Below are 27134 nucleotides of genomic sequence, written 5' to 3' on the forward strand. Positions count from 1 at the left end.
CTTTGGAGGAGTCTTACCAGAGGTACAACTCCGGAATCTGCAGTTTCTCATTTCTACACTAACAACAGTATTCTCTTAACATACTTCTCCCCCCGTTCGTATTTTAGGTGAAAAGGTGGATAGGTAACTTAAATGCCCAAGAGCTTTCCACTTGGTCGTCACATGCAAAGCAGATCTTTGCTAAAATAATAGCAAGAAGAATCCGAATGGGTTTAAAGGTAGCATTTTAAGAAAAAGAAAAAGGCAGGCAATACTTTTAGCCTAGAGGGGTGGATCCCAGCATTTTATTTTCTTGAGTTGGCCAGGAAATAAGAGGGGCCTTAGCTTGGAGAGGGGTATATGGGAAGTTTATGGGGTGGACCCCCCGGAAGTCCTGCTGGGCTGTTTAAATCTAAGGTGACCTAACGGATGGCGGGAGCGCCCGCCCGAGCTTCGGCGCAGGGCGCGGCCATTGGTGACGCACGCCGGGGAGCACGGCGCCCACGTTTCCACCATTAGCGAGGCCTCACACCCGGCGCTCCAAGTTCGGGGCTGGAGGCGTCCCCGCGTCCTCCCTCCTGGAGGCGGGCCTGGCCCCGCCCCTTCGCCCCGGGTCGCTCCCGGCGGCCCCTCCCACCTCCTAGGCTTGGCCTCCCCCGGCGCAGCTCACTCCACGCCGGCCGCAGCCTGACACGCCGCGCGGCCCCCCAGTCTCCCACGGTCGCCTCCCTAGGCATGGCACAGGGCCTCGCCTCACTATGGCAGCAGCACGGCACAGCACGCTGGACTTCATGCTCGGCGCCAAAGGTGAGGGTGCCGGTCGCCACCTGCGCGGCTGCCTCCGCCGCCGGGCTGGGGTTGAGGCCGGGCGGGGCGAGCGCGGCGGGCCGAACAATGCGGGCGGCCCGCGCGGCGCCGCCGTCTCCCGGGCTGCCGCACCGAGCGCTCTGCGGAGCCGCATGCACCGGCGGCCGGGCGGAGGCCGACCTCCCGCCCTTACCGCCTTTGGTCCCGACCGCAGCTCCGGGCCAGGAAGGGACACTCGGGGTGCCCGCCGGCCGCGCTGCCCTTCCGGGCCCGGACCCCCCACCCGCACCCAACTCAGGCTCGCCGCCTCCGCGCCCCTGGCACGGAGTCCCCTTCAGGTTGCCGGGTCCAGGCGGACCCCCCCGGGGGCGGGGGTGCAGCGGCCGTGTGGAGCGAGGCGTGACTCGCAACGGCGGGCCCGGGTGGGGGGCGTGCGCCGTGCGGGGCTGCTCGCGCGACCTTTTCCTGTTCTTGCAGACGGGTGAATTTCCCTCTTGAGGACGGGGGTTTCCCCTCGTGGCGAGCTGGGGCTGGGGAAGGACCGCAACCTCTCAGCGCTTGCAGAATTCTTAGCCGACTGCGTAGGAGCCGATCCCCCGGAAAGGACCGGGGGACGGGAAAAGGAAACGATTATTATTATTGGGGGTGGGGAAGTAAGAGGCCTGAGCGCGGGAATTATAACACCCCTAATCGGGAGGCTCAGAAGACAGAAGTGGCCAGCACTAAGAGGGCTGGGGACGTCGGGACTGTGTGCAGTAATTTTAAAGGGAAGGGGTACTTTGTAGGCTTCTTTTCTCTGGGTGCCTCTAACATGGGTGGCGGGAGGGATGGAACTGCTTGTTCTTTTTTCTGGAGGCTTTTGAACCTGTGACTACTGCAGACTTGAATCTGCACTTCCCCTACGTCTTACTTGCAGTGTCTCACCCATACCTTGCCTTTTCACTATTTTCCTCGAATTAGATGGAGCTGCCTTTTCTTTCACCATTTTAAACAAGGACCTTTTTCTTTCTAAACTCTTGAGTAGTCACTTTGCATTTTCTTCTTCAGTTTAAAAGATCTCCGAAGGCATAACATTTAATAAGATTCAGGATTTGAAACCACTGGGTTTGAGTCCTGCTTTTCCTGATTTAGCTCCGCATGTGACCTTGGGTTTATCTCAACTTTTTTGAGCTTCCTCTTCCCTGTCTATAAAGGGAAGTTCAATGCACAGCTCTTGGGGCTTTTTATTATTATATTAAGGGAGTATCTGGGTGAAATGCTGTTGGATGGTGAAGCAATGTCCAGTGTATTTGGGTGATGGGAAATGACCTGGAGAAAAGAAAGCATTTTTAGTTATCCCGTTTTTTAGGTGAGGATGGAGGGAAGGGAGACTGCCCTGGAGAATCTGGAGATAAAATGATGTTTGGGTGATGAAGTGTAAGATAGCAAAGGTTTTGTTGAGTAATTCCCCCAACAGCTTTAGGTTGAATGGCCAATGAAGATTCTAGCATACTGAAAGTAGTGGGTGAGCACATCAGGGTCACCCAGCTGGTAATGATTGAGTCCGGGAAGTGTCCTTCGAGTAAGTATCAAATAGACAATCACTTATATTTATTGTGCAAGTGTTTTCTTCTAAGCTTAAAGGAGGGTGATCTGAGCATTGGGCCCATAGATTCATCCCATAAACCTCCTTCACCTTAATTCAATCTGTTGCCTCCTGAAATGCTTGCTCATACAATGGGCTGCTTCTGTTTGTGAAGGAGTTGGGAAAGTGGGAAAAGACCTTCACTAAATTGGCTGAAGAAAAATGGAGAGAATCTTAACACTTTGGGCTGATGTGGGCCAGAGAGGGGGAAGGAACTCACTGATGTGCAACATGGCTGAGAGGAGAAACTGGTGGGTTCTAAGTTGGCAAGGGGTGGGGGTGGCATCTAAATGATTTAGTTGTGCAAAAGGCAAGTAAAAAGATGGAAGGAAAAGGGGGTGTGTGTACAGAATAGAAGATATTTAAGAAGAAAAGATAACCAGCTGTTAATATTTGAATTTTCTGTCATTTGTAAAGATGAGACACCTTTGCTAGGGTGAGGAAAAATCTAGAAAGAAATGCTCTGAGGGATGTGTATATGAATGCATGTATGTCTGATCTTGAGTCCTTACAAAAGTATCCTGTAAGAAAACTCTGATTCTTACTGTAGTCTTCCTCCATCAGTTCATTTGGGGTGAAGCATGTCACTTTTGGTGTCTATCCACATTTGAAAAATAAGGGGATCTGGCTAGATTGCGATCTTGTAAGTTCCTTTAGTTTTCAATAAGGGGCACTTTGTGAAAAATCCACTTGTGAGGTCTCTAAAAACATTTAATTGATGATAATGAGTCAAAAGGCATTACTCTTGGCATGTGAATATTGGATGTGACTCAAGGGTGAGTCAAATGCCCATGATGCCTAGATTCAAGTTCTTGCCCCCACCCCCATTTGTCAGTAATCCTAATGTTTGAGTTCCATGATGTGATTTTAGTGGAATTAAACTTGAACCATTTAATTATTATGCTGCCTATCCATGTAACTTAGTTAACCAATGCAAGCCCAGCAGCCTTCAGACCACCAAGAGCAATTGTAGGTTGAGCCTGGTCAGTCCCGGTTTAGTTTAGTGTTCTTGCTGTTGAGGTAACTCAGAAAGAGGTATTGGACTTTGAGGACTCTTGAGCTCAGAAAACTGATTTCTAAACCTAAGGCCAGCAAGAATAAACCTGTCCATGTTTATGTAGTCTAGGGATCTCTGGCCTGCTGGGAGGACATGGTTTGTTCCTACCTTTTTTTTTTTTTTGAGACAGAGTCTCACTTGGTCTGACTTCGGGAGAGTTCCATGGCGTCATAGTTCACAGCAACCTCAAAGTCTTGGGCTCAAGCGATTCTCTTGCCTCAGCCTCCCAAGTGGCTGGGTCTACCGGCGCCCACCACTATGCTCGGCTATTTTTAGAGAATGGGGTCTTGCTCTTGCTTAGGCTGGTCTCCGACTGTGAGCTCAGGCAATCCACCTCCCTCGGCCTCCCAGAGTGCTGGGATTACAGGCATGAGCCACTGAGCCTGGCCTAATATTTAATAATTTCAAAGTAGAGCTGAACAAAATCATTATTTCAGCTGTAATACGATGTGGAAAAGTCTGATCGGTGACAGTGGCCAGATATAGTTGATAATGTGTGGTTTTGGCCTCTAAGCATAATTGAAATGCTAAAATTTCACTTAATGAAAATATGGATGTATATATTTTTCCCCATCAAAGTTCACAGACTACTTGAGTTGTATCCATTGGCCCCTTGGGAGTCCCCCACCCCAGGCTGGAAAGAGAACTGGGACTACCTGTTCAGTGTATGTTCCTATTAGGTGTAGTCATTTTCCACCCAAGATCAGCACCCTAGGCAAATGTCCTTTTTCTTCTACAAAGCTCTCTTTGAAATCAAAGAAGTGTAATTTATTAAAATGCCTCCAAGGCTAGGCATTAGCCTAAGTGCATCACGTTATTTTATATAATCCTCTCAACAAGCCTATGGGAGGTCTTGTTACCCCATTTTAAAGGTGAATAAATGGGCCCAATAGAGTTTTTCTTAACCTTTTAAGTGGTATGTCTGAAATCCAAAGCCATGTTTGATTTCAAGGCCTTTGCAGCTTCCACAACTCTGAAGCCTTGTAGTTTAAGACAGTCATTCCCAATGGGGAACATTTGGCAATTCCTGGAGACATTTTTTGTTCTCACAATTGAGGAGATGCTGCTACTAACGAGGGTAAGAGGCTAGGGACCCTGCTCTGAATACCCTACAATACCCCTAGGGCCTCTCGGCAGCATTCACAGACCACACTGCCTATAGTGCCCAGAAAGAGGAACCCTGGTTTAATCTGCATGATATCATGGGCAACATTTCCTTGGTCCTTTTTGGAAGTGTCTTTTATGCGCACAAATTGGTTAGAGAGGGAGGATGAACCCTATCTTTCTCCATAGTTTGCTTCGGGGTACGTTAGGAGCCAGTACTTCCTACCCAAAGGAACCTGTAGCTTGAGGTGACTTTCCCTCTCTTATTCCCTGAACTTTCCCATGTGTATGCTGAGCTGTTTTTTGGTGGAAGCATATCTTTTTGTGTTTAAAGAAGGTAAACCTAAGTATATAACCTAAGCAGTCTGCTACCGATTGCACCTAGCTTTGTTCAAGAGTGGGAAATGCTGCTCTCCCCCAACTCCCTCAGCAGTATCTTTATCCTCTGCCCCCCATTTTATCCCCCATTGTGAAAACTGCCATCGCTAGTGTCCTGCAGCCCTGCTTGAACAATGAAGCCTTGGGGGGTTGATGACTAGTAGGAGTTGGGAGTGTTTGCTTGGGCCCCACTTTAGATTGACTAAATCACAGTTCTGTGTGCGGGGGGGGGGGGGGGGGGAGTTCCTGGAATTTGCATGTTTTTTTTTTTTTTTTTTTTTTTGAGACAGAGTTTCACTTTGTCGCCCTAGTGCACTTGGCTTCACAGCTCACAGCAACCCTCAAACTCCTGGGCTGAAGTGATTCTCTTGCCTCAGCCTCCTGAGTAGCTGGGGCTACAGGCGCCCACCACAACACCCTGCTATTTTTTAGAGACAGGGGCACCCTCTTGCTCAGGCTAGTCTCAAACCTGTGAGCTCAGGCAATCCACCTGCCTCGGGTGAAATTTGCATTTTTAATCATCTTTCTCCCAGTAATTCAGATGCTGATTAAGGGAACCACTGTGATATTTTCCTCATAAAAACAACAACAACAAAAAACTTGCTCTAGAAACCTTTGGCACACCCACACAACCCCAAACCCCAGTCAGCTCGGTCTTTTAAGTCCTGCTTAATCTACCTGCTGAACTCTCAAATTCATTGTTCATGTGTTTCCTGGTTTTGGTTTCTTGGCCATTGTCTCCTCATTTTTCTCCATTTTGGCAAAGGGCTCAATCATCATGCGCTCAGAATCCCGGTCCCATTTCCCATTTAAGAATCCTTCCTCAGCTTCTTATTACATTGGGGATAAAATATAACGTTTGTATCAACATGTACAAGATTCATTTCTGTCCATTTCTAACACCTCCCCAACACGCACCCACACCCAAGTCTATACGTTCTTTGTGCTTCCAAGTAGCGGGGAAACACCTGGATTCAGAATTTTAACAGCTTTGGGGAAGATTTTATATGTATGTGCCTCATGTAGGTAGGTGTTCTCTCATATGTTATTTGTTTCAAAATATTTTAAGGACTGCTTAGGGGAAGTCCCTTGCTGGAATCTGCTTTCCTGTGGCATATTGTTTGCTTTGTGAGTTTTTTTTATTTTTAAGACAGAGTCTCACTTTGTCCCCTATGTAGAGAGCTGTACCGTCATTGCTCACAGCACCGAAAACTCTTGGGCTGAAGCAATCCTCTTGCTTCAGCCTCCCAAGTAGCTGGGACTTCAGGCTCCTACCACAACACCCGGCTAATTTTTAGAGATGGGGTCTTGCTCTTGCTTAAGCTGGTCTCAAACTCCTGAGCTCAGGGATCCACCTGCCTAGGCCTCCCACGGTGCTGGGATTACAGGCTTGAGGCACAGCCCCTGGCCTGCAAAAGATTCTTAATTGCACTGATCATGCTACATATGACTCTAGGCTGAATAATGTCCTATCACTGGGAATTAGTTTTATGGGCTTGCCATTAAAAATTGTATTAACCAAAAGAATTGCATAAACCATAATGATTCTTTTTAGAGTGTAGTTCCTAAATTGTACCCATTTCCTTAAATCTAAGTAGCATAAGTAAAAATTTGCTTGTACTTTTTATCAAGAAGCCATATCTAATTCTCATCGGGTAGTTCTCTATTTTAAATATTTTGGAAGGGATGCCAACTATTTAAGAAACAGACTCCATAATCAAAGCACTAAGAGTGAATTTAGCCTTAGCTAACACAGAGGTACTTTTTCTAGTAATCTGAAGCCTTCCCTGTATGAGACATTAAGTAGCATTTCCCAATTAAATAACCAGTAGCCAGTTTGTCTTGTGTGCATGTTTTTTTTTTTTTGTGTTGCAGTTTGGCCGGGGCTGGGTTTGAACCCGCCACCCTTGGTATGGGGCCGGTGCCCTGCTCACTGAGCCACAGGTGCCGCCCGTTTTTTTTTTTTTTTAAAGGAGAAAAAGTTCTTGTTTTTTCCAGAGGAGGAGTTACCCGTTTGAAATCTTATTTCTTCAGTATGTAACTAAATCTACTGTTTGAATTGGCAGTTGCAGGCCTTAGTAATCTTAAGAGATAGAGATTGGAATGCTGTGATCTCTAATAACTTTGTTTTTTATTTTATTTTATTTATTTTTTTTTTTTATAGAGACAGAGTTTTGGTGTCAGCCTAGCTCACAGCAACCTCAAACTCCTAGGTTCAAGCAATACTCCTGTCTCAGCTTCCGGAGTAGCTGGGACTACAGACCAGCTAATTTTTTCCATTTTTAATAGAGATGGGGTGGGGGTCTTGGTCTTGCTCCCAACTCCTGAACTGCTAGGTTCCCACCCCTCCCTCTTTGGCTTCCCAGAGTGTTTGCCTGGTGGCCTTTATAATTTGAATTGTGACCACCATTGTTACACTAATCCTTCACAGGTAAGGGGTAGTTATAAAGTTACCAGTGGCTATTTATTTATTAAATCATAGCTGTGTACATTAGTATGATCATGGGGCACCATGCACTTGGTTCATAGACGGTTTGACACATTTTTATCACACTAGTTAACATTGCCTTCCTGGCATTTTCTTAAAGACATTCATCAATAGGGCGGCGCCTGTGGCTCAAGGAGTAGGGCGCCAGTCCCATATGTCGGAGGTGGCGGGTTCAAACCCAGCCCCGGCCAAAAAAAAAAAAAAAAAAGACATTCATCAATAAAGTTGTTATTGAGTTTAGTTTTGGGGGGTCAGCGCCTATTCCAGGTGTTTTAATCTACCATTTCACTGCAGTTGTAACCCAGGCCTGCCGGTGTGCTCTGTGATTCCAACTACCATTTCATAGATATTTAATTACAGTCTCAGTTCTTTTGAAAAGTAGGGAATGAATCTGCAAACCAAGCATGTAAACCACGCACAAATGCTCTTTTAAACCCTTACCACTAGGCACTTTTCCAGACCCCAGGAAAAACAACTGCAGCCCTAAGGTGTGGTGGGCCTGGATTTCATTAAATTGATACTGTCATCTGTATTCTGGAAAGAGCCACTGAGCTAGCTAGTGGTGATACTTGGTGATCAAGTGCATTTATGTGCTAAGCCCCAAACTCAAGGAGCTGGTTAAGAGCCAGTAGCATGTTCTAGATTGCTGAACTGACTTAACTGTGTGGGTAGTTTAACGTGTACCTTGATTTTTCCCTCTCCATGAAGGTGCTAATGATACCAAAATCCCACACACTGTGTTGTTGGGTGGGATGTCCAATAAAATGTTTGGAAGAGTGTCAAATGATACATAAAATACTTAACACTAATTGCAGTATTTAGGGCTGAGCACTTTGAAATCGTTCCAGTGGTAAAGATGCTTGGTTATAAAGAGGTGTGAAAAATTTAACTTACTGAAAGATAAGGAAACTTCTTTGGAGAACAATTATGCTGGCAAAAGAAGAGGCAGAAAATAATGGGTTGGCCTGTGACTTAAAGGTTGGTCTACTTTATTTAAAGGACTTCTAAGTTACTAATGTGGAATTTTATTTTTTCTTTGAGACAAGAGTCTCTGTTGCCTGGGCTAGAGTACAGTTGTATCATCATTGCTCAAGCGATCCTCTTGCCTCAGCATGCTGAGTGGCTGGGAATACAGGGGCAGGCCACCAGCTAAATTTTCTATTTTTTTTTTTTTTTTTTTGTAGAGAGGAGGTCTCTTGCTCTGGCTGGTCTTAAACACCTGGCCTCAGGCATTCCTTCTGCCTCAGCCTCCCAAAGTTCTGGTTATAGACCGTGAGCCACTGCACCTAGCCTAAAGCAGAATCTTAAAAGGACACTTTGATTTTTAAGATAATCACATGTTTTTGTTGTATGACTCCATTTTCCCATAGAAGGAAATTTCTCCAGTGAGATGCCTGAGCAATTTCTAGGACATGGCTGTATTTAATACTAAATTCTCTTTTCTGAAAGGAGAGTGGATCATAGTGGTCAAATGAGATCGATATGCCAGTGGGCATTCCAGATTTTTCTGCTTTTTTGTAGAGGTGAATATAAAATATTTCTCAAACTTGGGTCAATAAAGAACCCTTTTTCTTAGAGTACAGGCTGAGCAACCCTAATCTGAAATTCAAAGTACTTCAAAATCAGAAACTTACAGAGCACTGATGTGACACTCAAAAGGAATGCTCACTGGAAGATTTCACATTTTCAGAAGAGAACTGAACTAGTAAATATGATGCAAATATTTCAAAATATGAAAAAATTTGAAATCCAAGATACTTTTGGTCTCAAATCTTTTGGATAAGGAACAGTCAATCTATTTTCAGGACTAGTGCCTTGAATCATACTTTGGGAAACAGTAGTGGCATGGGTTTTATATTTATAAATGATATAACATTGAATCTTTTAACTGTGTAATGCTGCAGCTAAGCGGCCCAGTTGCTTCTTGCTCAGTCTGGTCTCAAACTCCTGAGCTCAAGCAAACCACTCACTTTGGCCTCCCAGAGCTCTAGCTAGGATTATAGGCGTGAGCCACTGCTCCCAGTTTGCTTCTGGGGTTTTGAGGAAAGAGAGACACAGGCTTGATTGTCCAAGTGTTTTTGTTTTTTTTTGTAGAGACAGAGTCTCACTTTACCACCCTCGGTAGAGTGCCGTGGCGTCACACGGCTCACAGCAACCTCCAGCTCTTGGGCTCACACGATTCTCTTGCCTCAGCCTCCCGAGTAGCTGGGACTACAGGCGCCCGCTACAACGCCCGGCTATTTTTTTGTTGCAGTTTGGCCGGGGCCGGGTTTGAACCCACCGCCCTCGGCATATGGGGCCGGCGCCTTACCGACTGAGCCACAGGCGCCGCCCTGTCCAAGTGTTTTTAATCTTCCTACATGGGGTCTAGTCTGAAGCAGGTGGCCTGATGTTGGAAAGTGAAGAAAGCGCTTACCATCAGCTTTGTGAGGTGCAAGAATATGAGGACTAGAAAAACAAAAACAAAACAAAATAAAATAAAACAACCCCCCCTCCCAAGAATACGAGGACTTTTAAAAACACTTTGGGGATGTTAAATTGTTAGTGGAGTTTCTGTAACTTTTTGAATCAAGGACCTGGCTTTATTTGGAGAGGCAGAAACTGTTCAAGTGTAAGTGGTTTATGCATTTGTCTTTTTACATAACTTGTTTTGTTTGAAAAGTTATTTGCTTATGTTGGACTACATGTGGGGGGTAGGGAAATATAAAGTTCAATCTGTAATCCTATCACAAGTAGATGAACACTTTGATGTATAGGACAAAGGGTTTATTCTTGTTGCATGTATAACTAAGGAAGGCAGTGCAATGTTGTGATTAAAAACACTGGGTTTTAGAGCCCCACTGCTTGGGTTTGAATCCTGGCTCCACCACTTAGTAGCTTTGTGACCTTAGGCAAATTGTTACCTCTCTGTGTCTTACTGAGTTCGTGACTACTGTGCGAAATAGCAGAGGTGAGAGTAGACATCTTTGCTTTGTTCCCAGTCATAGGGGAAAGCACAGTCTTTTGCCATTGTGTGTTATGCTAGCTGTGGATTTTTTTTTTTTTTTTTTTTGAGATGGAGTCTCGCTTTGTTGCCCTTGGTAGAGTGCTGTAGCGTCACAGCTCACGGCAACCTCAAACTCTTGGGCTCAAGTGATTCTCTTGCCTCAGCCTCCCAAGTAGCTGGGACTACAGGTACCCACCACAACACCTGGCTATTTTTAGAGATGGGGGTCTCCCTCTGGCTCAGGCTGGTCTCGAACCTGTGAGCTCAGGCAATATACCTGCCTTGGCCTCCCAGAGTGCTAGGAGTACCGGTGTGAGCCACCTTACCCGGCCCCATCTTCTTTAAATATTTGGTAGAATTCTCCAGTGAATCCATCTGGGCCTCAAAATTTCTCCCTCTCTCTCTTTTTTTTTTTTTTGAGTTTTAAAATTACAAATTCACTTTTTTTGGGAGACAGAATCTCACTTTGTTGCCCTTGGTAGAGTGCTGTGGTGTCATAGCTCACAGCAACCTCAAACTCTTGGGCTTAAGCAATCTTCTTTCCTCAAGTTTTCATTTTTGGTAGAGATGTGGTCTCACTCTTGCTCAAGCTGGTCTTGAACTTGGGAGCTCAAGCAATTTGCCTGCCTCAGCCTCCCAAAGTGCTGGGATTCTAGGTGTGAGCCACTGTGCCAGGCCTACAAATTCACTTTTTGTAATAGTCAAAGGGATATTCAGGTTATCTGTTTCATATTAGGAGTTATAGTAGTGTTTTTTTTTGTTTGTTTTTTTTTGTAGAGACAGAGTCTCACTTTATGGCCCTTGGTAGAGTGCCGTGGCATCACACAGCTCACAGCAACCTCCAACTCCTGGGCTTAAGCGATTCTCTTGCCTCAGCCTCCCAAGTAGCTGGGACTACAGGCACCTGCCACAATGCCCGGCTATATAGTAGTGTTTTTAGAGAAGCTGGCCTATTTCATTCTTTTTTTTTTTTTTTTTTTTGAGTCAGAGTCTCACTACGTCGCCCTTGGTAGAGTGCCGTAGCACCGCAGCTCACAGCAACCTCAAACTCTTGGGCTTAAGCAATTCTCTTGCCTCAGCCTTCCAAGTAGTAGGAACTACAGTCGCCTGCCACAACGCCCAGCTATTTTTTTTTTTTTTTTGTAGAGACAGAGTTTCACTTTATGGCCCTCGGTAGGGTGCCATGGCATCACACAGCTCACAGCAACCTCCAACTCCTGGGTTTAAGCGATTCTCTTGCCTCAGCCTCCCGAGTAGCTGGGACTACAGGCGCCCGCCACAACGCCCAGCTATTTTTTGGTTGCAGTTCAGCTGGGGCTGGGTTTGAACCCGCCACCCTAGGTATATGGGGCCGGCACCTTACCGACTGAGCCACAGGCGCCGCCCACGCCCAGCTATTTTTTATTGCAGTTGTCGTTGTTGTTTAGCTGGCCTGGGCCGGGTTTGAACCCACCACACTTGGTGCATGTGGCTGGCGCCGTAACCACTGTGCTACGGGCACCGAGCCAGGCCTATTTCATTCTTAAATTGTCAAATTCCATTATTATTCTTTTGGTGCCTGCAAGGTCTGTTATTCTTAATATTAGCAATCTGTATCTTTTGTTGTCTTGCTAGAGTTTGTCACTCCTATTGATCTTTTTTAAAGAAATGGCTTTTTGCTTCATTGGATTTTTTCCCCATAGTTGTTGTTTCCAATTTTATTGATTTCCACCGTTATCCCTTCTCCTTGCTTTGTTTTTTTTTCTTTTTTCTAGGTTCTTGAAGTGGGAGCATAGATGAGTGATTTGAGACTTAAACGGAGATTGGTACTCTTTCTTCTTTTTTGCGATAGTTTTACTATGTCACCCTTGGTAGAGTGCCATGGTGTCACACAGCTCACAGCAACCTCAAACTCTTGGGCTTAAGAGATTCTCTTGCCTCAGCTTCCCAAGTAGCTGGGACTATAGGCGCCTGGCACAACGCCTGGCATTTTTTTTTTGTTGCAGTGTCATTGTTGTTTAGCAGGCCCAGGCTGAGTTCGAACCCACCAGCCTCTGTGCATGTGGCTGGCGCTGTAACCACTGTGCTGTGGGCGCTGAGCCGAGATTGGTACTCTTAAATACTCTCATTCTCTAGTGTGAGGTTTGCATTAGTTGTCAATGTTAACTTCTGTGTATTTCTTAAAAAGCAGGGATTCTAGTTGTATTCATTGTTTATTCAGCACAGTAGGACTCCATAGTTGACCATCTCCCTACCTAGACCTACCTCCTTAGGCTGGGCACAGTGATTCATGCCTGTAATTCTAGTACGCTGGGAGGCTGACACAGGTGCAGTGTTTGAGTTCAGGAGTTTGAGACCAGCCTGAACAAGAGTGAGATCCCATTTCTACTAAAAATAGAAAAACTAGCTGCATGTTGTGGCAAGTGCCTGTAGTCCCAGCTAGGGGAGAAGTTGAGGCAAGAGGATCACTTGAACCCGAGAATTTGAGATTGCTGTGAGCTATGATGCCATAGCACTCTAGCCTGGGGAAACATAGTAAGACTATCTGAAAAACCAAACCAAACAAAACCCACCACCTCCTTAAGCTGGCCTAAATTTCATAGATGGACATGCATCACATGTACTTATCAGTATAGCAGGCCTAGTTCCTTATGTTGACCAGTTTGTTACAGACTCTTGGGTGGTGAAGAGGTTCTATTTACAGAGGTTCATTGCATTTAATTAGTTGCTAATTGAGAACTGGAAAAGACCTTACCAGGGCTGTACAACCACAGCCTGCAGCTGGCTATGAGTGCTTATCTGTGGTAGTGAATATCTTGAAAATTATGTGTGGACCTACTTTTGCTCTTTGGCTTTCCTTACTATTGGTGTATTTAATGTGCGGCCCAGGATAGCTGTAGATAAGCATTCATGGCTAGCTGCAGGCTATGGTTGGATGCCCTTGTAGGCAGAGACAAAGAGTCAGCAAACTAATACTCTTAGGCCCAAATCATGCTCATCTGGCCCGTTTTCTCTTTTTGAGTGGCTCTCTAGCTAAGAATCACTTTATTTTCTTGTATGTGTGATTTTTTTTTTTTTTTTTTTTTTAAGAGACGGAGTCTTACTTGGTCGCCCTAGGTAGAGTACTATGGCGTCACAACTCACAGCAACTTTCAGCTTCTGGGCTTAGGCAATTCTCTTGCCTCAGCCTCCCGCCAAAACACCCAGCTATTTTTTTGTTGCAGTTTGGCTGGGGCCGGGTTTGAACCCGCCACTCTTGGTCTATGGGGCTGGCACCCTGCCCACTGAGCCACAGGCGCCGCCCTGTGCCATGTTTTTTTTTCTTTGTTTGTTTTTGGCATGTCTTCATATCTTGCTTAGACTGGCCTTGAACTCCTGGTCCTAAGTGATCCTCCTACCTCAGCTTCCTTAGTGGCTGTGACTATAGGCATATGCCACTGTGCCCTGCTGACTTCTGCCTTTTGAAAGGGTTATAGAACATACGCCCAGGAATATGGGACAGAGATCTGATTTAAGCCCGAACGCTTTACTTTGTGGCCCTTCGTAGAAAAAGCTTGCCTACTCCTGCCTTTAGACCATCTGAGTCCAATAATGTTGCTTGCCTGCTTCAGAGCCATGTGGAAAAATTTCGAGGTACAGATTTCCAAGACCCCCACGTGACCTTTTTGTCATCTGGAATCCATCACAGCACATGGCCCTCTCTGTTTGGATAGTTTAACTTGTGTCCTTTGTCTTTCAACTTTGTACTATTTTCCAGCCACTTTCTTTTCTAATACTTCTAGGTGCTGAGTAACCTTAGTTGTCCATTCTGAAGGGGGCCCACCTTAATGTGAACTTGGCTAATAAGTGCTCTGGCAAAACCAGAGGAAGAGAAGGGGGAGAGGCCTCCTGAGACATATACTTCAGGGATGGCAAATCAATGTGATTTCTCTTGCATCATGAAATTCACAAAGTCTGTAACTTTGGAAATGCCATTTCATTTTTGGCATAGATGCTTAGATAGAAGCCCTTGAATAGTTCATAGTAACAGGTATGACCTATAAAGGATTCTGCCCATTTAAAGCTAGCCGGGAGAAAGCCGGCTATTCATGGTATTGGGGAAGTGCTCAGAAAACATATTTCGTCCTTCCTGGATAATAAAAGTGGCAATCCCACAGTTTCTCCTTTGGGAAAGAAATCATTCCCTTTCTGGACTGAGCTGGAGGAAACAGTTACCATTGGGCCTTGCACCAACCTGTAACCTCTGTTTTCTACCTGCTTCTCTGCCATGAGGGAGTTTGGGTAGGTGGCAGTTAGAATGATCTCCATACCTCATAGGGGACTGTGGATGCCAATTTTAAACTAAAGGGAAGGGATAGTCATTTTACCTGGTCCAGATGCCTTCTTAAGTCGTCTCCTGTCCTCTAACCTCAAACACCACGAGTCCCCTCCTGATACCCTCCTTCCTTGTCCTCTCTGTGATGCTGCTGTACCTGGCCTCACTTCACTTCTTTACTTCTTGGTGGATTTAGCACTTTATTCCCCCCTCCGGCTCGAGGTTCTTTGTGGGTCCTGATCCTTTGGCTTGGTTCCCTTCTATCGTTCCTGCCCCTCCAAAAACATTGTCTTTAAGCTGGTGGAGTCTATGTTAACATCATAGGACGCCTTATGTTGCTTGAATGATTCCTTCTGGGAGAGGTCAAGTGGCCTGGCTGTGTGGTGTTTTATAACTACAAACTAACAGTATTACCTTTCCCCCAAAGGACAATCAGGCTTTAGTATAATCTCCCCTGTCTGTGCCTTGTTTTCTAAATCTCAGTTAGATTCCCAGGTGGTTTAAGCCAGAACAGTGAGGACGGGAGAGCTGAGTCACCTGACAACTCTAGCAAGGTGCTGCCCTCCCGAGTGCTGGCTGAGGCCATGAGAGTGAATTTGGCCTGGGGGTTGGTTGTCCCTTCACTTTTAAGCCTCTCCTTCCTGCACTTGGGGGGGGGGATGGGCTTACTAGGAACAAGAATGTACAATGTTAGATTAGTGTTTACTTTCCAAACCAAAGAGGGATTGAGATTGTGTCATAAATTATATTTTTATAAACCCTACCTTAGTTTCATAAGGAGGTTGGCTCATGAAGAACCTAGATTGGTGTTATTTTGAAGTGGAAAGATGGGCTACTGCCCATTTTCTGGTAAGTGTTAGGGGAGCGTGACAGCTGGCCCTATGTATCTGTGGGAAATACTGGTTTAAGTGCTCTCCCTTGCAGTGGGAACAGGAAGGCAGAGCAGTGACATAATTAGCAACACATTGACTCTATGCTATAACTTAGTGCATGGTGAGTTTTAAGAAATAGTCACTGTGGCTGGTACTCTGTAAACATTCCCATATGGCTTTATTTGATGCTTGTTTGCATGAAAAGGGTTGGGTGTTATTTCTGTGTTGGTGTTACATGACTGTTAATCCATTCTCAGTAGGTCTTTTTTCTCTCTCAGTAGTTAAATTTTCCTGGTTTGCTTTTCTCTGTGAACATCAGAAACTGTGCTATAAAAATAAGCTCTCCAAATTGTTCACACCAGTGTTGTTTCTGTATGTGCAGCCACACCTTGCTGCTGTGACTGCTGAGGCCCGAGACTGGTGCTTCAGTGGCAGGAAAAGCTGCATGGGAGCCATGCACAGCACCATGCAGACACTTGCTGTTTGGTGGGTAGGGACAGGTAGAGAAAACCACCCCTTGCAGCCTCTCTTCTTTTTTTTTTTTTTTTTTTTTTGAGACAGAGTCTCACTGTGTCGCCCTCGGTAGAGTGCCCTGGTGTCACAGCTCACAGCAACCTCAAACTCTTGGGTTTAAGCGATTCTCTTGCCTCAGCCTCCTAAGTAGCTGGGACTACAGGCACCCGCCACAATGCCTGGCTTTTTTTTTTTGTTGCAGTTGTCATTGTTGTTTAGCTGGCCCGGGCCAGGTTCGAGCCCACCAGCCTGGGTGTATGTGGCCGGTGCCCTACCCACTGAGCTATGGTGCCGCCCCCTTGCAGCCTCTTCACCTGCTGTATGTTGCGTCTGAGCCTGTGCCTAATATGCAGCTTGTGGAGAGGGTGGAGAAGCCAACTTCTGGGACTGTGTCTGTTGCCTTGGTAATCTGGAAATAAGTGGGAATCTGAAGGCTCAACGTGTTTGGGTTTTGGGGACGGCTTTATTGAGATACGATTCACATGCCATACAGTTCCCTTATTTAACAGGTACAATTCAGTGGTTTCCAGTAAATTTGCAGAGTTGTATTTCCATTCGCACAGTTTTAGAATGTTTTCATCATCTCAAAAGGAAACCCTCTACCCCTTAGCCATTACCCTAATTCCTTCTAGCTCCCTTCTTCCGTTTTTCTCAGTCTCTGGCAACCACTAATCTGCTTTCAATCTCTACGTATTTTCCTTTTCCAGACATTTCATGTCAATGGAATTGCACCGTATGTGGTCCTTGTGATGGGCTTCTTTCACTTAGCATATTTTCAGGGTCTGACCATGTTCTCTGTAGCATATATCACTACTTCATTCTTTTCATGGCTGAATGACAGTCTGTGGTATGAATGTACCATATGAGGTCAGATAGTTAACTTCCCGAATTCATCCTAGAAAGGGTGCTACATAGCTCACTGCTGAACATCAGTATGGTCACCTTCCAGGTACGCGGTTGTGAAGCTCTGCACCGACGCCAGCACCTAGTCCACCCTTCAAAGCAGTTTTGGAACTCTTTTTCTGGAATGGCCATCAGAGCTGTCATTGTATGAGGTCTGTCAATTCACTTTGTGAACTCATCCTTGAAAAAGTGCTACCTCTTGTTAGGATGAGTTTGCAGACTAAATTGGCTGATTTCCTATTTTGTTTATCCATTTATATAACTTGATGGGCATTTGGGTTGTTCTACTTTTCTCCTATTATGAGTCATGCGCTCTGTATGTTTGCATCAGCTGGGATTTTGTGAGATGAGATGAATCATCATGGAGTTGACAAGTAAAAAGGACTGGACGTGGAATATAAAACCAAGCTGTCAGAGTAAGGCATGCCCCCAAACCACCTGTTTGACCTTCGCATTAATTCCTGGAAAATTCATTAGGCATATGAATGTCAAGTCTCCTTATAGACATTTTTTAAAATTAAAAAGTTAAAGAGCGGCGCCTGTGGCTCAGTGAGTAGGGCACTGGCCCTGTCACATACCGAGGGTGGCAGGTTCGAATCCAGCCCCGTCCAAACTGCAACAAAAAAAATAGCTGGGCATTATGGTGGGTGCCTGTAGTCCCAGCTACTCAGGAGGCTGAGGCAGGAGGATCACTTGAGCCCAAGAGTTTGAGATTGCTGTGAGCTGTGATGCTATGGCACTCTACCTGTGAGACTGTCTCAAAAAAGAAAGAAAAGAAAGAAAAAACAAAACCAAAAACACAAAGTAAAGGATGTTTTCCATCCCCTAGGCAGTGCTGAGCCACCAGCTTGGGTGAGAGGGACTGCATGAGGGGATGCTGTGCTCTTTTGTCATTCTTTTCAGTGGTATTGGTGACTCTTGAATAGATACTTGTTTTTTTAACTCAAGATACAATTTACATAGAGTACATTTTAATGTACAGTTCTGCGTTTTGACCAATATATACATACAGTCATGTAACCACAACCACTATCAAGATTCGAACATTTGAATGGATTTTTAAAGTAGCTAACTAAATGACTTCAAACTGGATTGGAATCCACTTTCCCCTTTCTTTCTCTTTCAGATTTAGGGGGTCTGTCAGGAAAAACCAGAAAGCTGCTTTATGTATGAAGGGAAACTCTGTACAAACTGAGCCTGGCTCTTAGGTTCTCTGACATTAGACTCTGGGGTTTGGGGAGAGGACGCCTGCATATACTTCCCCTTGCAGGGGGCTGCAGACTGGATCTGTTGCCAGCCAGCTTCTGGGGCATCTTCCTTGGAAGACAGTGCTAATCCTTGTAAGAAGCAGGCAGGAGGAGGGGTACAGGTGGACCTGGGCAGTGAGTAGTAAAGAGGGGTGAGAGTAAGGGCACGGAGCTTTGCGAATCGTCACAGATCTGGAGTGGCAGCACCTGTGGTTGCTGGAGTAGTATAGGCAGGCTGGAGATGAGGCTTAACTCTGGGCTTCATCACTTTGGCATGCTGTGAAGATGGGAATAATTAACCACCTCTCAGAGCCCTGTGGGATAGACCTAGGAGGCAAAGCAATGGGTGGTAGGAGCTTGATAGTGAGGTGTGGAATTTCCAGCCTTCATAATTAAAAATACACTTGGCAAGAATAGAAACTTATCTCTTAGTTTCATAAGACTGGTGTTACTTGAATGTGAAATTGCTGATAGGAATGTGAATGTCAGTCTTCTGTTCCAACCCTCATTTTGCAGAGGAGAATATTAAGGCCAGTGGGCTCTGTACAGTGGGTGATGTCTACACACAAGGCACTCAGGATTCTGTGACCTTCAGGAAGAAAGCCTGTGCATCACCAGTGTGCCTTTGGTCTGAGTTATTTTAGCTGAAGTTTTTTTTTTTTTTTAATTTCCGATTAATAATGAGTGCACAAACGATTAGGTTACAATGTTTGCATTAATAGGTAGTCCCTGTTGTAGTTGTGTCCAAGACCCAAGAGGTGTACCATATACCCTGACATTGTGCCCATAAGGTGGGAGCACATCAGTCTCCCACTCTCTTCTGCTTCTCCCCATCTTGAATTGAGTTTTTCTCTTGTGTGGGCATGTATTAGATTGTCTACTGGCTTCATATTAGAATTTAGTACACTGGGGCTGTGCCTGTGGCTCAGCGAGTAGGGCAACGACCCCATATAGCAAGGGTGGCAGGTTCAAACCTGGCCCTGACCAAACTGCAACAACAAAAAAATAGCCGGGTGTTGTGGCAGGCGCCTGTAGGCCCAGCTACTCGGGAGGCTGAGGCAAGGGAATTGCCTAAGCCCAAGAGCTAGAGGTTGCTGTGAGCTGTGATGTCACCGCACTCTACTGAGGGTGACGAAGCGAGACTCTGTCTCTTAAAAAAACGAAAGAATTGAGTACACTGGATACTTGCTTTTCCATTCTTGTGATACATCCAGGTTAATACAAGATGTAGTCTTTTTTTTTTTTTTGAGACAGAATTTCACTTTATCACCCTCCGTAGAGTGCCCTAGTGTCACAGCTCATGGCAACCTCAAGCTTGTGGGCTCAAGCTATTCTCTTGCCTCAGCTTCCCAAGTAGCTGGGACTATAGGCACCTGCCATAACACCCAGCTATTTTTTGTTGTTGTTGCAGCTGTCATTGTTGTATTAGCTGGTCCTGGGCTGGGTTCGAACCCTCCAGCCTTGCTGTATGTGGTGGCACCCTACCCACTGAGCTATGGGTGCTGCCAGCTGAATAGTATTCTATGGTACACATATATCATAATAATCCATTCATGTGTTGGTGGGCACTTAGGTTGTTTCCACATTTTGGCAGCTGTAAATTGGGCTGCAATAAATAATCTAGTACAAATGTCCTTATGGTAAAATGATTTTTTTTCTTCTGGGTAGATTCCTGATAATGAGATTGCCAGTTAGCTTAACTTTTTGAGGTAGGAAAAAAAGCTACAAGCCAAGGTTGTAAGTGGAGAGAGTCTAGCTTGTTTTCTGGATATGTGAGAATTATATATTTCCTTAGGGCAGCATCTAAATTCAATTTAAGGACCATTTGGCCTCTCAAAGCTGAAGGAGGACTGGGAATACAATTGGAGCCTTTTTTTTTTCCTGTTTGACACGTTGCATGGTGTCTTGCGTTTTTGTTCAGCATGTCTTCCTTGGCTAGTAAGGTTGTGTTGGTATAGCAAATCTTACACAGTGATTACATAGCAGTGTAAGACCATGAGGGATGGAGGGGGCCTAACATTGATGTACTGCCTACACTTTTCCTAATTGGAGGAAATGAAGTCTGTAAGTGCAAAGTGTCTTGGCTAACGAATTTGGGGTGGGGTAGAGAGGATGTGGTTGGGGATTTGTGGGAAAAGCTCAGAAGAGGGGATTATGGGGCATGTGAATGGCTGGTTGGTGGGAGTAGGGAAATCACGAGCCTGATTTTGATCTCAGACCTGTAATGGGGACAGTGCAGTGAGCACTTGTATGGGAAGCAGGTTTCAGCTAGATTTTATGGATTTGGGTTTCAGCCATCTGGAGCTGGTCCTTGGGGTCAGGAATGATGTTTTTCGAGAGAGGCTTATAAATGGATCCCTGGGAAAAATGAGGCAGGGAGATGAAACTTAAGGCCTTGATTTTTTTTTTCCTCTTTCTGTCTTCCTTTCTTTTGGTAGTGATATATTTAATTTGGACCAGCTGATTCATTTTACGTTATTGTTCAACAAACACACAGAGCAGGCAGTGGTCTGGAAATGGGGACATTGCGTTGTTTGGTGGACGAAGGATATGTTTTGCCCTGGGAGAGGTCACTGTGTTTTTGTGCATTGTAGATGGCGCTGAGTAATAACCATTGAAGTGAATTTTCTAAGAACTTTTGCCAAACATTTTTTTTTTTTTGAGACACATTCTCACTTTGTTGCCCTCTGTAGAGCCCTGTAGCGTCACAGCTCACAGCAACCTCCAGCTCTTGGGCTTAGGCAATTCTCTTGCCTCAGCCTCCTGAGTAGCTGGAACTACAGGCGCCTGTTGCAGCACCCAGCTGTTTTTAGAGATGGGGTCTGGTTCTGGCTCAGTCTGGTCTCAAACTCGTGAGCTCAGGCAATCCACCTGCCTTGGTCTCCCAGAGTGCTAGGATTATAGGCGTGAGCCCCCAGGCCCCTGGCCTCTACCCCTAGATTTTTATTTAATTGATCTAGCCATGTGGCATTGGAATTTTTAAAAACTCTCCAGGTGATTATAATGCATAGCTAGGATTGAAAACAACTGGTCTGGATGTTCTAGAACGTTCCTCTGCAAAGATAAGGTAGTAAAAATCATAAATTCAGCCAAATGAAGTAATTTTTCATTTACCCATAAAACATCTTTTAAATTCCAAAATATCAAGAGAGAATACAAATGTTTTAGGTTACATAGATCATTTTTTTAATGCTTGAGTCTTGGCTGTAGGTGTGCCTGGAACCCCAGATGGTGTTTATAGTACCCATTAGGTTGGCTTATTATCCCTCCACCCCAGTAAAACATTTATTGAGCATCTGAGGTCAAGATGACTAAGTGAGCCACCTCTTTAAGCCTAAGCAGAGCTTGTGGCTTTGGCTTGTAGTTTTCACATTAAAACTCTGATTTGGAAAAGAGATATTACTGGGGAGTTTTTAGCTCCAGTTCCTTTGGTGTCTTCTCCAAGGCCTAACAGCAGGCTGGGTGATGGGAGGGAGGGAGGATCAGGAGGAAGGTGAGTAGGAAGTGAGGTGACAGTGGGGAGAACAGCATTGTCCCCCAACATCCCACAGGCACCTTCCTGGCAGGGCCAGCCTACTCAGATGTCCACAAGGACCAAGTAGCCTGCACAAACAAACTGAGCACATAGATGAATGAACTATCAGAAATAATTCAAACTTGGTCTGTTTTTATTGCAGGGTGGGCGTTAAGGCCATAGTGTGAAAACAAGTAATAATTCAAATTGAGTTTCTTTTGTAAGGTTTTTTTTTCCTTTAGTTTGAAACCTGGCCGAGGGCTGTCTTTATCCCTTACGGTGCCTTTCCTTTTCCACTAATTGTGCCAGTTAGGAAAAGGGGAAGGCCGCCATGCTGGGCTTGGCCAGCAGTCAAGGCCTTTGCTTATAACAAAGACACCTCCTTTGCCTGGCCCAAGGGATGGAGTTCACTCCATAGTCCTTGTTCACTGTACAGCCTGGTCAATCAAACGCAGGGTGGCCCTGCCTGGATTGTTCCTTCACCAGCATGGGGGATTTGTGCTCTGCTTCATAGTGTGCCAACAGAATCCAGTCTTGAGGCAGTTTACCCAGAGTGATGACTTGTTTTATACACTTTCAAAACAGAAAACATCTGGTTATAGCCAGGGAGGGATTGCATAATTTCAGAGTGGCTTTCATATTCAGGGTAAGTTCTGCTGGGCTGGGCACACTCAGTCACCTCCATGGTGGGCTGACCCACCATGCTTTGGTGACAAACTCAAACTCAACAAGGTTAGTTGATTTTATCAAGTTTGAAATCAGATTTCTTTTTTTAAAGGGAGGTGGAATTCAGTCTTAAACACCACAGTTCTGGGAATATAATTCAGGCCTTCCCTTTTAATTTCCTGAAACCAATTTCAGAATAGCAAAGCAAGCTAGGTTATTTTCTGCCAAATGAGTTTCCCAAAGGCACAGTTTTTGGAATGAGTGAGAACTTAATGATTCATTGGGTTGCTGCTGGTGTTCCTAGATGCTTATGTTGCCACAGAGGTGTGATGTGATATGCATTGCAACAGTCTCTCCCTGCTATGGGGCTTTTTTCCTGAAAGTTTGTTCATTTTGACCATCCATGGGGCTCAACCACCCTGACATTATGTAGCCCTACCCAGGTCCCCTTCTCTCGGTGGGTTTCAGCTGCATCCTTACTTTGGCTTGCTGGATGGTATGGTATTTTGAGGGAAGAAACCTCTTCTTTTTTTTTTTTTTTTTTCTCGTAGAGACAGAGCGTCACTTTATGGCCCTCGGGTAGAGTGCCATGGCATCACACAGCTCACAGCAACCTCCAACTCCTGGGCTTAAGCGATTCTCTTGTTTCAGCCTCCCGAGTAGCTGGGACTACAGGCATCCTCCAAAACGCCCAGCTATTTTTTGGTTGCAGTTCAGCCGGGGCCGGGTTTGAACCCTCCGCCCTCCGTATATGGGGCCGGCGCCTTACCGACTGAGCCACAGGCACCGCCGAAACCTCTTCTTTTGTCAACAACACCATTGGTGACTTTTCTGTCATGTAGAGCCCAGGAGTTCGAGTTTGCTGTGATCTGTGACAGCTCAGCACTCTGCTGAGGGCGACATTGTGGGACTCTGTCTCAAAAAAAAGAGAATTAATTATGAGAATTAATTAATTCTAAGGGCTCTTTGAAATCCCTATGTTTTCTCTCTTTTTCCTCTCATATAGTTGCTGGTACTAGACAGGTCTCTGAATTGTGGCTCATTTATTTCCATCTACTCCTATTTTGGGGTTTGGAGGTACACTGTACCATCTTGTTTTGTTCTATATGTCATCTGAGTTTTTTTTTTTTTTTTTTTTGAGACAGAATCCCACAATGTCGCCCTCAGCAGAGGCTGTGGTGTCACAGCTCACAGCAGCCTCCAACTCTTGGGCCCAAGCAATTCTCTTGCCTCAGGCTTCCAAGTAGCTGGGACTACAGGTGCCTGCCACAATGCCTGGCTATTTTTTTTTTTTTTTTTGTAGTTGTCATTGTTGTTTAGCTGGCCTGGGCTAGGTTCGAACCTGCTGGTCTAGGTGCATGTGGCTGGTGCCGTAACTACTATGCTACGGGCGCTGAGCCATCATCTGAGTTTTGATTGGGCTTTCGTAATTAATTGCTTTGTTTGGTGATGCTAAACATTAAATTATGGTTTCTCTGTCATTTTTACTACTACATTTGCTGTTGTTTATTAAGCACAGTTAAAAGTTTGAATTTTTGGTGGGTGCATTAGCTTGCTAGGGCTGCTGTTATAAAGTATTACAAATTGGATGTCTCAAAATGGCAGAAATTTGTCCCATCACAGTTCTGGAGCCCGGAAGTTCAAGATCAAAGCGTGATGTGGCCATTGTTTCTCCTGAAGGCTCTAAGGGAGAATCAGTTCTTGCCTCTTCCAGCTTCTGGTGGGCTCCTGGCTTTCTTTGGCTTGTAGACCTTATTACTCTGAGAGTCTCTGCCACCATTTTCATATCACCTGTCCCTCTTTCTCTCTGTGTCCTTTCTTCTATCTCTTATAAGGGCACTTGTCATTGACTTTAGAGTCCCCCTGGATAATAATCCAGATGCTCTCATCATGAGATCCTTATCTTAATTACATTTACAAAGACCCTTATGCAAATAGAGTTACACTCCCAGGTTCTGGAAGTTAAGATGTGAACCTATCTTTTTGGAGGCCACCGTTCTAATACAACAAGAGAGGGTGACATCTCTTTTTTTTAAAATGGCAACTAATTTACACTTTTAAAAAGTCTGTGCAGGTCTCTGTGCCCATAGCACAGTAGTTACAGCACTGGCCACATACACCCAGGCTTGGTGGGTTTGCACCCAGCGTGGGCCAGCTAAACAACAGTGACAACTGCAATGGAAGGATAGCCGGGTGCTGTGGTGGGTGTCTGTAGACCCAGCTACTTGGGAGGCTGAGGCAAGAGAATCACTTAAGCTCAAGAGTTTGAGATTGCTGTGAGCTGTGACGTCACGGCACTCTACCAAGGGTGATATACTGAGATTGTTTCAAAAAAAAAAAAAAAAAAAGTCTGGGTGGCGCCTGTGGCTCAGTGAGTAGGGCGCTGGCCCCATATGCCGAGGGTGGCGGGTTCAAACCCAGCCCTGGCCAAACTGCAACAACAACAACAAAAAATAGCCGGGCGCTGTGGCGGGCGCCTGTAGTCCCAGCTGCTTGGGAGGCTGAGGCAAGAGAATCGCGTAAGCCCGAGAGTTAGAGGTTGCTGTGAGCCGTGTGATGCCACAGCACTCTACCCAAGGGTGGTACAGTGAGACTCTGTCTCTACAAAAAAAAAAAAAAAAAAAAGTCTGTGCAGGCCACAGTAAGTGCATCCATGTGTTATCTAATTTGGCCTCTGTACCCCACCAACCCCCACCCCCACAATTTGTGGCCTTCGTCCTTGCCATACATTAGAATGGTCTTGAACACAGTTCCAAAAGTCACTGAAGATGCTCTATATGGCACAATGAAAAGGGTCCTTAATTTCCCAGCTCTAGATTTGGCACTGCTTAGTTCCTGGCAGAAATTCTACAGTAATTGTCTTGGCAAACTGCATTGCAGTCAGCTGTGAATCTTTTTTTTTTTCTATTTGGGTCACAGGATGCTTCTTTGTTTTGACAATTTCTAGGCTGTTATTTTTTCCTTCATGGGGAGCCAGCCTGTAAAGGGTTGACTGGACAATAAAGAAAGAGTAATTCCTCTTGTTAGGGGTTCTTCATTTTACCTATATCAGGAAATGCCTGCTTTGCAGATAGAGCTAGTGAAGAACACGTTGCATTTTGTCCAAGTAGTGTGATGTTAGATGTTCTCGAACATTCTGGCTTCAAATGAACCTGCACAGAGGTTAATGCTTTTTCTGTGAGCTCTTAGTCCTATCTGAAGACACGGAACTCTCGAGCTCTACTTTTGAAGGTAGGGCAGGCAGAATGGGAGACAGGAGAATTGGCTTTTGGGACCATGTGGGTAGTGTGGGGGTGGGGAAACAGACAACTCAGCAGATTGTCTCATGGAATTTTTGTGCAGTTTTTAACATTCAGAACTGTTATTGAGCATAAAAGTATTTTTCGCCCACTTAAAAGCAGCACATCCTCTTTGTGAAACACCTGGAAAATCAAAAGTTTTCAAGTCTTTTATAATACCTAACAACAGTGGATGGGCATCCCCTTTCTAGTACCGTGTATCCTCATTTATTTAACCTGAAGTAGAATCTCATTTGTTGTATTTGCATTTATTTTCATTTCTTTGATTTCTGCTTGGGCTAAGTACTTTGTTATACTGTCTCTAGTTAGGTTGAGTATCTGTCTACATCCTTGGGACGTCTTAATTGTGGTTGGTTTTTCTGTTTTTGTCATGTAACCTGATAGTCTGTGTAGCCTTGCAGGGTGCAGAATGTTTATAGCTCATGACACACAGTGCCAGCATCTTTGTTCAGTTTTTCTTATAAGGTTCAGTTGTCAGACTGTGTCTTATTGGATTTCCTTTTGACCATTTTTTTCCTTTTTTTCTTTTCTTTTTTATTAAATCATAACTTTGTATGTTGATGCATTTATGGGGTTCAATGTACTGCTTTGATATACAATGTGAAATGCTTAGATTGAAACTAAGTAACACATCCATCGTTTCTTAATAGTTTTGAAATATACAATTATTGCATCATGCACATTAAGTGAGATTCCCCCACAAATAATGACCATTTCTTCCTGACCCTCCTGTCTTTTCCCCCTGTTCTCCAGCTGATGGCGAAACCATTCTGAAAGGCCTCCAGTCCATTTTCCAGGAGCAGGGGATGGCGGAGTCGGTGCATACCTGGCAGGACCATGGCTATTTAGCAACCTATACAAACAAAAACGGCAGGTAAGGTAGCCTAGAATGGTCTTCAGATGGGGTAAGAGCAGAGAGGGGGACAGAGGGTGAGGGGTGGTATCCAGGTGTTTATTTTCTTTCACATCTTTTAGGAGGGTCTGGGTCTGGAACTCACTGCTTCTCAACCCTAGCTGCATATTAGAATCTTTCTCCTGGGAGAGCTTCCACAAAATACCCATGTCCAAGCATTTCTCCCAGAGATTGAGGTGATCAGGCCCAGACATCTGTATCTCTTGAAAGCCCTGTTGATTCTACTGCATGTCCAGGACCAAGACCCCTTGGCAGTATCAACAGTGTGAGATGGCAGGCGATAATCCAGAGTGGGTTATGACACAGATTACTTGGCTTCCACCCCCAGCGGTTTCTGATGCAGAAGGTCTGGGGCTGGGCTCTGGATCACACTTCGAGCAAGCTCCCATGCAATGCTGCTGCTGGTCAGCTAACCCTACCTTGGCGTGGTACTGTTTTGCATGATTAGCAGTTAAAGCAGACCATAGTAAAATGCAGGTAAAGTCCACAA

General features: G+C 45.1%; 1 protein-coding gene across 1 annotated transcript in view; it reads left to right on the forward strand.

Moving 5' to 3' along the window:
• Nucleotides 1–484: 484 nt before the first annotated feature.
• Nucleotides 485–27134, forward strand: part of SMS (spermine synthase) — a 62641-nt gene continuing 35991 nt past the window's right edge. Inside the window, exons 1-2 of the mRNA XM_053579740.1 lie at nt 485–786; nt 26485–26605. Of these exons, the coding sequence (XP_053435715.1) occupies nt 738–786; nt 26485–26605 (170 nt within the window). The 5' untranslated portion in view covers nt 485–737. The remainder of the gene's footprint in view (nt 787–26484; nt 26606–27134) is intronic.

The sequence above is a fragment of the Nycticebus coucang genome, chromosome X (assembly GCF_027406575.1).
Source record: "Nycticebus coucang isolate mNycCou1 chromosome X, mNycCou1.pri, whole genome shotgun sequence".
Lineage (NCBI taxonomy): Eukaryota > Metazoa > Chordata > Mammalia > Primates > Lorisidae > Nycticebus > Nycticebus coucang.